This window comes from Oncorhynchus mykiss, chromosome 22, assembly GCF_057628025.1.
Source record: "Oncorhynchus mykiss isolate SJ-2025 chromosome 22, ASM5762802v1, whole genome shotgun sequence".
NCBI lineage: Eukaryota > Metazoa > Chordata > Actinopteri > Salmoniformes > Salmonidae > Oncorhynchus > Oncorhynchus mykiss.
Genome location: NC_143043.1, coordinates 4,271,019 through 4,286,566, shown reverse-complemented (window position 1 = coordinate 4,286,566; position 15,548 = coordinate 4,271,019). Strand labels below are relative to the sequence as shown.

The 15,548-nt window shown below is 41.0% G+C and overlaps 1 protein-coding gene across 4 annotated transcripts; it reads left to right on the top strand.

Moving 5' to 3' along the window:
* Nucleotides 1-32: 32 nt before the first annotated feature.
* gpr18 (G protein-coupled receptor 18) lies at nucleotides 33-5,214 on the top strand. 4 transcript variants are annotated; one of them, XM_021578624.3, is made up of 3 exons: nucleotides 101-273; nucleotides 1,198-1,302; nucleotides 2,261-5,214. In XM_021578624.3, exon 3 carries the CDS (start codon nucleotides 2,293-2,295, stop codon nucleotides 3,337-3,339), a length of 1,047 nt encoding a protein of 348 aa, XP_021434299.1. In that variant the 5' UTR covers nucleotides 101-273; nucleotides 1,198-1,302; nucleotides 2,261-2,292; the 3' UTR covers nucleotides 3,340-5,214. The 4 variants fall into 4 exon arrangements, with proteins under 4 accessions (XP_021434297.1, XP_021434299.1, XP_021434298.1 ...); XM_090215166.1 differs by having other exon boundaries at nucleotides 107-273; nucleotides 2,264-5,214; XM_021578622.3 differs by lacking the exon at nucleotides 1,198-1,302 and having other exon boundaries at nucleotides 33-273.
* The last annotated feature ends 10,334 nt before the right edge of the window (nucleotides 5,215-15,548 follow it).

Genomic DNA, 15,548 nt, shown 5'->3' with positions numbered 1-15,548 from the left:
GTGTATATCAACAGTGAAAACAATACAACACAGGAAGTGAAGGGGGTTTTACACTGTCGCACTGTAGCAACCAATAAAATGGTACTTCTGAAATAGCACTGTTTTCACTTCCCCCTTTGTGTGTTGAGCTCAACACTCCAAGAGAGAGAGACAGAAAGAGAGAGAGAGAGATATGGCTGCATGCCTCATCGTTTCACAAGTGTCTTGAAGTGCTTGTGAGGCCTCTGGTAGAATGCTGAGAGAGAGAGAGAGGACATGATGCAAATAAATGAGGTATGTACCTGCACTTTTACTGAGCTTCCATCGCTATTTAGATCTAGCTAATCTCATCTGAAGAAATGAACTACATTTAGTTTTAAGATTAAATTGTACTTTTTGGGTATGTTTTAAATAGATAAACAGAAAGTATTGGTTGATCAAACACACATACAATTATAGGGAGAAGCATCTGTTTCTCGATTTTGTCTCAGATTAAACCACACTGAGTGAAATCTTGATACATAAAAGTATAATTACAGTTGAATAATATAACATGCTATAATATGATATGATTATTGTTGTAATAATCAGACTTTTGTTATTTTGTTCTACTAAGCATTCATTCTCGACACCAGCTCAATTTACAGATATATCTTCAAACTCAAAGGGAAGTTAAAGAGATGCTCTGGAATTTGGCAAATAATTAGGGCTCTATTCAAATCAGATTCACTTTAGCCAACATCTGCATAGTAGTTGTTTTAGCAGAACTGTGTTAGAGCTGTCAAATCCACAAGTGGCTCCATGCAGTTTACCTAAAGCGGAGTCACATTAACAGAAATCCTATGTTTACAAGTTTGAACAATGGAATGTGAGATGTAATCTACACCTTGATTGGGATGATAGAAATCCTCATTATTTTGTTGAATGATTTTTCAATGTGGGTCTAATTATTTCTATATAGCCTACACGTTCTTGCTCTGAACTTCTAAAGAAAGTGGGTCCGGTGTGACTTCGTAACAACGCGCAAGAGCAGCTACTCACCAAATTGACGGCTTCAAGGCAGTTCCACCACCGACATGCCAAAACATCTGCTATGCGGGTGTCTACTATTGCCGGTTAACGCTTGATCTGATTGAATCTAGGCCTAAGTATTTTCTAAAAGATTCCGCTTTGGGCTGGATGTTTCTATGTGTAGTTTATACATGCATCTCCTTTCAGAACTACTGGCTAAAAAATATATGAAAGTCCTGGATAATCTCTTTAAGTGAGAGAGGGTTCCTAACCCATTTACAGTAAATGGTCACGAAGGGTTTTCCAGTCAAGGTAACCAAAAGACTCCCATCAACTACTGTACTTTCACTTCTTTATCTCTTGTACTCTCTTCTCCTTTTCTGCTCTGATTCAAGACCCAAAACCCTTCAAAACCTTTATCTCGTAAGCTTGTTAAAAGGGAAACAGGGCTCAATGTCACATGGATGTCTGTCTCTATGCTCTGTATCTGTAACTGTAAGACATACACATGATTACAGTAAGACAATTGTACAGTAAAATTGTCACCTTCCTCTTCATCTACTGTTGATACTGCAGGTGCACAGCTTTTATGGTAGTGCAATTTTGAAAATAAAAAAAACTATTTATTTCAACAAATTTTAACATTTTGCCATAAAGAGCACATGTTCAACTTCATAACAAAAGATGTTCCCATCTCAAGAGGTTAAATTAAGAAAAGTGACTATAAAAGTGACAGAGTTGCCTGTAACAGGGTTGACGATTTCAACTGGTTTCAACTGGTACCCCGAGGCCCCAAATGCAGTAGTCTGGCCCTGACGACAACCAGCTCACCTTCTTTAACACTATGGTTTGACCAGGCATATTCAATGCTCTTTTGAAGAAGAAAAATTAAGGAATGGTTTGACCATATTAAAACGATAAATATTAATGAAAAGCTAATCACATTAAATACATCCTTATAAGATACTTTCCCAAAGAAACCAATTTCATGATATTTCATGTGTTATTTTTCTGCAGACAGTATAAGTCAGCAGACATATCATACGATTATTGCCACATTTATTTTATCATGTGACTTATTTGGTCTAGTGGTTTGTGCCACTGAGCATGGCACATGCATACCAGAGTTACCAAGGGTTCGAATCCGACCCACTCTCCTTCTGAATCCCAACCTTTCCTGTCTTCTATTGGCGTCCTAGTTCTTAAATAAAACTACAAAATCTGTATGTGTTAATGTTCATCTATTTACTTGTCATGTGCTCTTTTTCAGCAGTACCATTTCACAGGGTAGTTAGAAGCATCATGGGAGTGGATCAGAACTTATCTACAGTAGTGGACCTGAACACATCTAATATAACCATGGAGTACAGCTCAGCCCGCTCAGTGGAACAGGTCCCTACAGAATACCGCATCGCAGGCCTGGTCTTCTACTGTGTCATCTTCACCATTGGCATAGTGGTCAACGTCACCGCATTATGGGTATTTGCCTTGACCACCAAGAGGAGGAACTCCGTCTCGGTCTACATGATCAACGTGGCCATAGTGGATCTCGTCTTTATCATCCTTCTCCCCTTCCGGATGGTTTACTATGGCCAGGACTACTGGCCGTTTGGAGACATCTTCTGTCGGGTCAGCGCAGCTCTGACTGTCTTCTACCCCTGCATGGCCCTGTGGCTCTTCGCCCTGATCAGCACTGACCGCTACGTGGCCATCATCCAGCCCAAACACAGCAAGGAGCTCAAGAACATCCCCAAAGCCCTGGTAGCATGCATCGGGGTGTGGATCATGACCCTGGGTAGCACTGTCCCCTTGCTCTTCCCAGACCATGACCCGGATCGCTCCTCCAACTTCACCACCTGCATCAAGATGCGTGACATCATCCACCTGCGAACGGACAACCCCGTCCACTTCACACGCCTAGCCTTCTTCTTCCTGGTGCCGACCTGTATCATGATTGGTTGCTATGTGGTCATCGTGGATAATCTCGTCCACGGACGGACTTCCAAGCTCAAGCCCAAGGTCAAGCAGAAGTCCATCAGGATCATCATCACGCTCATCGTCCAGGTGCTGGTGTGTTTCGTGCCCTTCCACGTTTGTTTGGTGGTTCTGTTGCTGGATGGTGGTGATGGTTCGAACTACAGCACGTGGGGGGCCTTTACAACATTCCTGATGAACCTGAGTACAGTTCTGGACATTATTCTTTACTACATTGTCTCCAAGCAGTTCCAAGATAGAGTGATCAGTGTGATTCTGTACAGGAACTACCTGCGTAGCGTACGAAGGAAGAGCAGACGCACACACACAGGGAGTGTGAGGTCGCTCAGTAACTTGACCAGCGCCATGATCTAAAGGCGGAAACCAAACTCAACTGTGCAAAAGAAGGTGACCCAAGGGACTTAACAGATGCATACCTGGCAGACAGTGGTGGTCGGTGACATTTATTATGAGGGAGGACAATACATTTTTTTTATGAGCATGGCCTTATTTCTATCACAGCATATTGGATGATTGTCATTCATATTCCATACACCCAGCTCAATGTAACATCGATAGGTTTCGGCTACTACATGATACTCACATTTCCCTATCAGGAGGTTGGTACAGCCTAGCCCATGAATGAAAGTTTACAACCACAGGTCGAGGGAAAGATTTTAGTTATAAAGGTGGCAGGCAGTGACACATTCAATACCGTCTTGCACACTCTTGCCCACATCTAGCTGATCTATGGTGTAATCATTAGTCCTTGCAGGTATGTTTCTCCCCATTTCGTTCCGTTTGCTTCTGTTTAAGAAATGTTTTTCAACAGAATTGGCAGAAGGAATATACCCCTGATCACACGCAAACACAGTTCACTTCACAGCAGCCACATACAAACAGCATGAGCACAACACAACACATCAGCTGTCTGTGACCAGGCGAAAAAACCTTCCCAAGCCAAAATGTCATATCATAACCGCTACACACAGCTACATCGTTGTCACCATATTAGCTAACGTCATAGTCAACATAGCTACTACAACTAACATGTTAGTAAACCCTCTACAATCATGCAGTATGGTGTAAAGTCAGCAAACTTGCTTCTCCATTATTTTTAAAGAAATTAATGTGTTCAAAATTGTTAAACTGTTGTCTTTCTTTCTCTTTGAGTTAACTACTCACCACATAGTATGCACTGCAGTGCTAGCTAGTTGTAGCTAATGCTTTTAGTACTAGATTCATTCACTGATTCTTTGATTAGGTGAACAACATGTCAGTTCATGCTGCAAGAGCTCTGATAGGTTGGAGACAGTCCTCCGGAAGTTCATAATTACTGTGTAGGTCTATGGAAGGGGGTGAGAACCATGCGCCTCCTAGGCTTTGTATTGAAGTCAATGTACCCAGAGGAGGACGGAAACTAGCTGTCCTCTGGCTACATGGTGCTACTCCAGAGAGTGCTGTTGAGACTACTGTAGACCTTTGCATCAGCTGTCTGTGACCAGGCGAAAAAACCTTCCCGAGCCAAAATGTCATATCATAACCGCTAACAGTGTTTTCATAAATTATTTGGTGACGTGAATATATTTTGTATAGTTTTATCTAAAAAGGATAACTTTTTAATGTTTCATTTATTTTTATTTTCATGAAATTTGTTGAGGAGGATGGTCCTTCCCTTCCTCCTCTGAGGAGCCTCCACTGCTGGCAGAGTGTTCTAACACTGAGTAAAGTATACAGTTGTGTTCAGGTGTGTTCAGACTGGTGATTCAGTAACTTAGTCACCATTTACATTTGAAATGATGGGTTGGAATTGGGGTTAAGGGTCATGGCGAAAGACTGGGTACAGGCCAGATACATAAACTCACCTGCCAAGGGCTACTCTTCCCAAAAGGGAAAGTGATAGCATCCAAATGACTTCACTTGGCATGGTGTGTCAAACCTAACTAAATTGACCCATATGGTAAGGATCTATATGAATAATATAATGATTCGTATATGGGTACACCTGAAACATGTCTTCTAAGAAATAGTCCACATTAATACAAAGGCATAATATAAGAACCATAATTGTTTTACTTACATGTTGTCACATATACAGTGTATGTGAGAAACACAAGAATCATGCATGTTTTGTGCTTTCTTCTAAGAAGTAGGCCATAGATTTACTTATAGCATTTCATTACATCCTTGTCTGTGTGTTCGCTGTGGGCTTCATGTTCAACTCATTAAAAAAACAGATTTGAATCCACACTCACTGTACGGGAGCATTGTTTTACCATAAACATCTCGGAATAGTCAAGACTAATTGAATTACCCTGAGACTACTATACAGCAAATGTACACTTCAAGGTTATTAGAGTAAGCTAAAACTGACACTAAAATACAAACGAATCATGAAAAAAAGATGTATTAAAGTGAAATAAAATAATTAACAAACCCCTTTGAAAAAGTAAAACTATACTGGGAATTATGATCTGTTTATGTACAGTATATATGTTTTTCTACATTTTGGGAAAAAATCTAATAGGGTTTTCAAACTTTTATTTCCTATGGGGTTTTCAAGCTTCTGAATCTGGCTGGTCACATTGACATTGACTTGTATTTAAAGGTATACTCAGCGAGATGACGTTGCCATGAGTAGCGCCACAGATATTGGTCGCATTTCCCTGCGTTACATAAGTCATCCAATGGTTGCAATAACATTTCGGTAGTGTTACTCTACTCAGATGTTGCTTATGCTTTCCAGATCTTACAACACCTGGATAGGTGTTTTAATTATCAGCAAACCACATCACATGGTACCTTACTGCACAGTTGATGACATGGCACACAACCATTGGTTGACGCACCACCATGATGTGGTTAGCTGATATGTAAAATGACTATCCGGGCATTGTAAGATCTGGCACACATCAGGAACATCTGAGCAGAGGAATGCGCCCATTAAGATGAGCTTGATACTTTGTCCTCAGACAGTCACACAGTATCTATGAGTGTACATGGGTGCACTTCACGCTGCTACAATGTGATAGCTATGGGACCAAAACAGTTGAGAAGTTTAGCCTCGTGCTTCAACGCTCCTGGTTGTTGCAGAAATTGACCCACTACTAGTGTTTACTTCCTGCATCTACGTCATCTGGCTGAGTCTAGCTTTCAACCTAACCTGTGATCTGACCCATCACCTTATGCTTTAGTGCTCCACAGTGGCAAGAAGTTACATCCCAAAAAACACTAACGTCACCTAGCCTACCACACAAAGGCAACTTTCTGTCCCCAATACCAAAACAAAAACTGAAACTAAATAAGAACTTGTAAATCATATCTGAAAACGAACAAACTAAACTGAATTTCAAATAAAAATCTTCAATCTTAAAAAATCAAATTCAGTAACACAAAACTATAATAGCCTTGGTACACATCACCTGAGACAGGGAGGTGTCAATCTGGTTATCCTAACCATCTCCATTTCAAATCTAACATGTGCGGAACTACTGAATTTGATCACTGGAAAAGGACAGTAAGAGTGTGTGTATTATACACTATATATACAAACGTATGTGGACACCCCTTCAAATTAATGGATTCGGCTATTTCAGCCACACCCGTTGCTGACAGGTCTATAAAATCAAGCACACAACCATGCAATCTCCATAGACAAACATTGGCAGTAGAATGGCCTTAATGAAGAGCTTAGTGACTTTCAACGTGGCACGGTCATAGGATGCCACATTTCCAACAAGTCAGTTCGTAACATTTCTGCCTTGCTAGAGCTGCCCCGGTCAACTGTAAGTGCTGTTATTTTGAATTGGAAATGTTTAGGAGCAACAACGGCTGAGCTGCAAAGTGGTAGGCCACACAAGCTCACAGAAGAGGACCACCGAGTGCTGAAGGGCGTAGCATATAAAAATCATCTGTCCTCAGTTGCAACACTCACTAACAAGTTCCAAACTGCCTCTGCAAGCAACTTCAGCACAATAACTGTTCTTCAGGAGCTTAATGAAATTGGTTTTCTTGGCCGAGCAGCCGCACACAAGCCTAAAATCACCATCTGCAATGCCAAGTGTCGGCTGGAGTTGTGTTAATCGCACCGCCATTGGACTGGAGCAGTGGAAATGCGTTCTCTGGAGTGATGGATCACGCTTTACCATCACGCAGTCCGATGGACAAATCTGAGTTTGGCGGATGCCAGGTGAACGCTACCTGCCCAAATGCGTTGTGCCAACTGTAAAGTTTGGTGGAGGAGGAATAATGGTCTGGCGGTGTTTTCATGGTTCGGGCTAGGCCTCCTTAGTTCCAGAGAAGGGACATTTTAAAGCTACAGCATACAATGACATTGTAGACGATTCTGTGCTTCCAACTTAGTGGCAACAGTTTGGGGAAGGCCCTTTCCTGTTTCAGCACCCCCGTGAATAAAGCGAGGTCCATACAGAAATAGTTTGTCGAGGTTGGTGTGAAATAATTTTACTGGCCTGCACAGAGTCCTGACGTCAACCCCATCAAACACTATTGGGATGAATTGGAACGCCGACTGAGAGCCAGGCCTAATCGCCCAACATTAGTGCCCGACCTCACTCTTGTGGCTGAATGGAAGCGAAGTACCAACATCTAGTGGAAAGCCCTCTCAGAAGAGTGGGGGCTGTTATATCATATTAATGCCCATGATTTTGGAATGAGATGTTCTACGAGCAGGTGTCCACATACCATTGGTCGCATAGTATAGCTTCATAAAGGCTTAACAGGAAAGTCAGCATAAATCGTCTGTCATCTCGAACAGGAAACAGTGGTGGAAGTCAGTAAAAGGTTAGAGGGTCTTTGTTCTTAGGCCTTCGGTTGTGGTGTTGTATCATAGCTACAGTACATTGTTCATAGTATCTTCTGTCATGACAAAACATTATCTTAATCTCCTCAAAGTAACCATTTTAAAATGCTAAACAAAATGGGGGGGGCGCTATAATACAGGAAATTACAAGTTTTCTCTTCTTTTGAGCTGCTGTTTCATAGCATTTCCAGATAGTGGCAGTGTAAATGTACCACAGAAAATGACAATAGAGCCACATGTCCAGCACAAGGAAAATGTAAGTAATTTCAATAGAAAGAGATGGCAATCCTGTTCAAAGACTGAAATGATCTAACTTGTTCAATCTTTTTTAATCTACAATGGTTAATATCTCATACCAAAAAGGCCATTATTTCAACACACGTGTAGTACAGTATGTCCAAACATTGATCTGGCTACAGCTCAATTCATTTGTGTGGAGAAGTCCAAGCATGTCGGGAAGTTTTACGCAACATTTTGGTTGAAAATATGATGCATTGGTCAGATTTTTTACCGATTGCAAAATCTAGTTTCAAGCAGATTCTTTTTTGCATTTCCACATGACCGGACACGTTTTTCTTCAATGACCAGACAAATGTTTTAAATTAACTTGAGATACGGAATAGTGGAAGTTAATCAATATATTACTTTACCAGGCATCTTAATGTAGCAAGGAAAATACATTGGTTGTACAGTAAGTTGGTTATTTCAACCAGAAAAAAAAAACAATTTAAACCATAAAATTACATCATTATGACATCCCATGCCAAATTTGGCTCACTGGGAAATAGAACCAAAGATAGACCATTACAAAATACAGGGTAGCCTACAGTGATGAAAATAATGAAACAGAAGAATAGTGTAGGGGGACATTGTACAAAACATTCAGAGGTGACATGAACAAAGATACATGCTGTATATGATGCAGATAAGAAAATAAATCACATTTGTTTCTATTTCACATTTCTATTATACTGTATACTGCAGCACATTAAGGGTAGATGGAATGGCTTTTCCATGTGGGTTTATTATACTATGCCCAACTCCTAGACCCATGGCAATGTTGCAGTAAACATTCAAATGTCCATATTGTTGAATGTCCTTTAAAGGGATAGTTTAACCAAATTAGAAATGTACTTGCTTTTTAATTGATAATATTCAAGTCACGTATTGACCCTGAGAGTCAGTGGCCAATGGCTTACAGGTAGCCGTTGCAGGGTCTATGGTTGAAACGACCTAAGTCAGTAACTTGAGTGTTAACAGCTCATGTCATGAATGTAATGTTAGTCACTGTATGACGGAATATCATTCATCCTGGTGATTATCCTGGGCCCTGTAGTAGCCTATATGAGTACACACAGGTCTCTTTCAGCCTCTAAATGACATGGCAGACCTGAATATCCACAGACCTCATTTGATTTAGCAAGGGGCTGTTTTAATCCCCAGTCACGGATACTGTGAAGCATCATCTCATTAGAACTGGAGTTTGTTCTGTCATTCAACATGATAGCTAATAGCTAAATTTTTTTCCCATTCCTCCTTGCAAAACAGCTCGAGCTCAGTGAGGTTGGATGGAGAGCATTTGTGAACAGCAGTTTTCAGTTCTTTCCACAGATTCTCGATTGGATTCAGGTCTGGACTTTGACATGGCCATTCTAACACCTGGATATGTTTATTTTTGAACCATTCCATTGTAGATTTTGCTTTATGTTTTGGATCATTGTCTTGTTGGAAGACAAATCTCCGTCCCAGTCTCAAGTCTTTTGCAGACTCCATCAGGTTTTCTTCCAGAATGGTCCTGTATTTGGCTCCATCCATCTTCCCATCAATTTTAACCATCTTCCCTGTCCCTGCTGAAGAAAAGCAGGCCCAAACCATGATGCTGCCACCACCATGTTTGACAGAGGCGATGGTGTGTTCAGCTGTGTTGTTTTTACGCCAAACATAACGTTTTGCATTGTTGCCAAAAAGTTCAATTTTGGTTTCATCTGACCAGAGCACCTTCTTCCACATGTTTGGTGTGTCTCCCAGGTGGCTTGTGGCAAACTTTAAACAACACTTTTTATGGATATCTTTAAGAAATGGCTTTCTTCTTGCCACTCTTCCATAAAGGCCAGATTTGTGCAATATACGACTGATTGTTGTCCTATGGACAGAGTCTCCCACCTCAGCTGTAGATGTGTAGAAATGTGGCAAAAGGTCGCAAAGTTCAAGGGGGCCGAATACTTTCGCAAGGCACTGTATTGCCACTTTAATTTTATATTACACAGCGAATTTTGGGTACTGTAGTTCACCACACTATGATATGTTTATAGGCCACACTAATACAGCCTTTGGTGGTGTTTTAGGTCAACTATATGCAGTTGGGCATCAGATTGCTTGATCATATGATGTGGTTGGCTGCTATGTTAAACACCTATCCAGGCATTGTGAGATCTGGGAAGCATCCTTTAGGATGACTCACTGAAGAGGTTAAAAACGTACAATTTTACTCTTAGAAAACAGGCACAGTTTGGGCTAAACAGTCATATTAGTTACATACTGTGTGTGATGTCTCCAAACTTCCCATATAACAATGTCCAGGAGAAGGTGGAGATTAGTTATGTAGATATTATGTAAACAGTGCAAAATAAGTGTTACATGTGATATCCACAAGCTGTAGTGTTCTAAATTAGTTTTTGAATGACAGTCGCATCCTGTCAAATTAAAATGTTACAGATTTTTAGTGCCCGGGTTGTGCTGCAATTGTAAAATGTAGACCATTATCTGTGGTTGATTGGACGTGCCTGGCGCAATGACATGTCCGTCATTGTAAATAAGAATTTGTTCTTAATTGACTTACCTGAATAAATAAAGTGGGGGGAAAATGGAACCAATGGAATCCCAGTGAGCAAAACTGGTTGAAAATATATCATTTAAACTGCAAAACTGGCTGAAAATATATCATTTAAACTGCAAAACTGGCTGAAATTACGACTTTTCAAACAGTTTTGCTAACTGGGATAGTCCTGAAGTGCAAACCCCAACCATCTGGCACTCCAGACAGGCTCAATCAAACACTCAAAGTATTGCAAGAAAATAAATACTTTTTGAACCCAGGTCATAGATCAGTATCTTCTTAGAGATCAAATACGGCAGAAGTGCTTTATAAATTATTTGGTTTGGACTACCACTGATGAAGTACTAAAGGTATTAAAGCTTGACTAGAGGTCAAAGGTGAAGGTGAAGTACCAGAGGGTCGTCTGTCTGTCCTACATTTTCCACATCAAAGAGAAACTCCCCAACCCCTCGCCTCACCAAACAGCATAATTACATTTAAAACAATGACGCTTTCTGTCGAGACTCCTGTGATGAATTATCCGGAAGCTTCCCTCTCAGTAATTCCGAATCTTCACAACAAGTGCTTTTGTTGTCGAGAAATTAATGAAAACAAAATTGTCTTTCACTTCGAGCTGATCTAAGAGTGCGACAGCCAGATGCTCGGCTCGAGGAGTAGAAAAACAGTCAGCATTAAACGAAGCTCTGTGAAAATACAATTTTTTTCCCGCCGCTCGTGTGGAAAACAAATCAGGCGCCGGGCGCAGTGGCCATCTGTTTTGTTATTTGATATGTGTGAATACATGTTGTAATGACTTTGTTTGTGAATCGCGCGGCACGGCGGAACACACAAGAGCTCTCAAAGTGCTGGAGTGTTCAAAGCTAATCATATAATTGGACACAATATTCGATGACAAATGGAGACGTGCAGAGTCAGCCAGCTGGGGATGTGAATATGTAATCATTGTAAAATCATATCATTTTGCATATTTGAAGACAGCTTAATAGAGTTTGTGTGTCAGCACACTATCAAGTGATGATCAGAGGCTCCGTTACCGTATTTGTGTTCAAAATATTGCTTTGTTGGACTATCCGTCATGGCGGATTCTGTGTGTGACTCAACATTTTAAATCATTACTGATTTTAGTAGCATTTTACTTGACTTTACTACTGTAGATTTCTGGACATTAGTTAGTCATGTGTATATGCTACTGGGTATCAGTACATGTGGGAATGACCAACATGAAGGTTATCTGAAATAAGAGAACAGTTCGTTGCAGAAACGATGTAGCCTTCACTTTTAGAAAGTAGACAGCGGATAGGGTGAGTTTGTCCTTTACAGTATGAAAGTGCTATGAACATCTGGAAAAGCTAACATTAATCAATTATTATTAATACATCAATTATTACACAAGGGTAAATGAAGCACTAACATTGAATACAGTAAACACGTGAATTCAGTTAAAGTACACTTTGTAGTTATCCAAAATTAGGCAATTTCTCAACAAGATTTGAATTAATGCTTGAGAACACACAGCGCATATTCCCAGCGACGGTTCCAACACACTTACCGTACAGTCAGTGTTGTCATATTGTTCCCATGAAAACCTATGGCAAAATGATGAACCTACAGTAACAAAACACTGCTCTACTCCTACAGTACCAGCCCCAGTCTCTACTGGGTCTGTATCTGTGGCATTAGCCTCAAGCAGCTGCCTGTGTTTACTGCACATCATTTAGCACTTTCTCCTGGGGTACTTTAATACACAGAGCCTCTCCCCTGGTAAAGTTTACAATAGGATGTTGAAAGATACCATATGAAATGACAGGCACATGTGTGGATTAAATGGTGTACTGTACACACATACTGTAACAATGGTAACCCCCTGTGAGGAGCTGTTTAGGACCTTGGCACTGAGAATGGCAATGGTTCTTTTTATCTCAGATTACACCATGGCTGCATAGTACATAAACTAGATATTGCTTTGTTTTCTGATGCAAATCTGCTGCAGTGGGGGAGTGCTCCACCCCCCTCCTCAGATTATGCCAAGTATCTAGATACATGACGCACCTCTGACCTCTCACGGGTGCTTTGACCTGTCAATCACCACCTCTGCCCTACCTCAATCACAGGGTTAGTCGGGACCATTATATAATGTAAGAGGTGAGCCGGCACATGCTGGGTTAAGATTCAGTATAACCTTAAAAAATTTGACAACATCCGGTGAAATGGCAGAGCGCCAAATTCAAATTACACCAAATTAAAGCTTTACTTCTTGTCAATCCAGCCACCGTGTCAGATTTCAAAAAGGTGTCACACCCTGGCCATAGAGAGGCTTTTATTCTCTATTTTGGTTAGGCCAGGGTGTGACTAGGGTGGGCATTCTAGTTTCTTTATTTCTATGTTTTGGCCGGGTATGGTTCTCAATCAGGGACACCCTGATTATCCCTGACACTATCATTGTCTCTGATTGTGAATCATACTTAGGCAGCCTGTTTTTCCACCTTAGTTGTGGGTAGTTGTCTATGTTAGTGGCCTGTATAGCCCTAGTAAGCTTCACGTTCGTTTTGTTGTTTCTTGTTTTGTTGGCGACATTCATAATAAAAATAAATGTACGCTTACCGCGCTGCACCTTGGTCCGGTCATTTCCCTGATGACGTTCGTGACAAAAGGCTTTACGGCGAAAGCAAACCATGCGATTATGTGAGGACAGCACCCCATCAAACAAACACAGACAATCATATTTCATCCCACCAGACGCGACTCAGAAATAACGTTCATGCCTAACCGTTCACGAGTTTCTTCTGTTGGCACTCCAATATGTCCCATAAACATCACAAATGGTCCTTTTGTTCGATTAATTCCGTCGTTATATATCCAAAATGTCAATTTATTTGGAGCACCGGTTCCAACTCGCGCAACATGACTACAAAATATCTATGACTACAAAGTTACCTGTAATCTTTGTCCAAACATTTCAAACAACTTTCCTAATACAACTTTAGGTATTTTTTAACATAAATAATCAATACAATTTAAGACGGGATAAACTGCGTTCAATAGCGGATAAAAACAAGTGGAGTGAGCCCCTAACAAACAGTACACTAGAATCGACCCTCATTCTGAACAGCCCTACTTCTTCATTACACAAAGGAAAAACATCAACCAATGTCTAAAGACTGTTGACATCCAGTGGAAGCGATAGGAACTGCAAGCAAGTGCCTTAGAAATCTAGATCCCCGTAGAAAACCCATTGAAAAGAGAGTGACCTTGAAAAAAAAAAAATCCTGGATGGTTTGTCCTCAGGGTTTCACCTGCCAAATACGTTCTGTTATACTCACAGACATCATTCAAACAGTTTTAGAAACTTCAGAGTGTTTTCTATCCACATCTACTAATAATATGCATATCCTAGCTTCTGGGCCTGAGCAGCAGGCAGTTTACTTTTCATCCAGACGTGAAGATACCGCCCCCTAGCCTAGAGAGGTTTTAAACTTGAGTCCTAGATTCAGTATAACCTTGAATTTGTGTCCATGTCCTGTTTGTCATTGTGCCTCTTACCGGGTACGCAGAGCGATTGTTCCTTAACTAAAGAGGCACCTAGATTTTCTATCAACAGTTGGTGGCGCTCTATTATTCAGAAGGTATTGTTGTTTATCTGTGTTAGCTAGAATTCTGGAATTCAATCAGAGAGCAACGTTAAGGTAGTGTCTTTACTCACAAACTGCTCTCTGCATGCAGATACATACACGTACTGTATGCGCGTGCACCCATACACACACAAGTACACATACGCACATTCTACAAACTGGAAACATCTGTAAAGGGAATATACTTGGTGACAGAGACATGTTTTTACACCAGGGGGGAAAAATAACTACAGTGAGCTACAGTACTAGCACTGATACAGATGGAATTCTCACTTGTGTGAATTCAGAATGTCAGAGCTCACCCAGTAATGCCCCCCTCTACAAGCTCTGTGCTGTAAGTTACATTACAATGGCATTTACTCTCAGTCTCTTACACACCAATATGGTATCTGTTCCTTTGGCAAATGTAACTCCTCAATCTCCATAAAAAAATATATTCTGTTGTAAAGACTTTTCTGCTCTATCATACTGACTACAATTGACCAATTCGTTAGCAATGGGAGAGAGAGAGAGAGAGAGAGAGAGAGAGAGAGAGAGAGAGAGAGAGAGAGAGAGAGAGATGTAATGGCATTGATTACAGCTGTGTGTCTATTTTAGTAGATTGTGATGAAGCAAGCTGATTCACACACACAGTGAGTCATTGCCCCATTAGAGTGTATGTATAATGTAAGGGGCCTTCCTTTTTCCGCCTCTACTCAGCTAGGAGCCTGGAAAACTTTGGAGCCTCGCTCTTGTCAGGCCCTTCATTGATTATTACAATATTTATTTTAAGTCGCTATAAAGTGGCTTGTTCCTGACAGTGTACAGAGGGGATCGGGTATGTGAATGTTTTTAATTGTATCCTGTGAATTGGGATAGAGGGGATGGAGGCGGGGGGGTAGGGTGACTCCAAACGGACTGTGTCAGGGGAGTTAATATTTAATCTCACATCGCTTTTCTCATTATCCATGGTATCGTGCTGGCGAACGTGGAGGGCTACATTACGAGACGGCTAAAGAGACACGAGTAGAGGCATTGTAATTCCTAAACGCGGCCTCGAATGGGATGCTGTACTGAGAGGAAGACATGAGTAGGAATGTTGTAAAACAGCATTGAACAAATGACAGAGAGAGAGAGAGCTGAGTACAGAGAACCACTTTGACAGCACTGTGTTGCCCTGCTGAGCCGACGGTATACCAGTTAAATATGATTTGATATTCATCTCAGTGTTTGTGTCAGGGTTTGTTAGAACTGAATTATCTTACCGCTTACACTTTGAATTTAACGCATTTGCGCACATGAGAGTTTGGGGCCCCATGTG

What these genes read in the sequence shown, in the direction of transcription:
- gpr18 (XM_021578622.3), top strand. Translation starts at nt 2,293, where the DNA reads ATGGGAGTGGATCAGAACTTATCTACAGTAGTGGACCTGAACACATCT.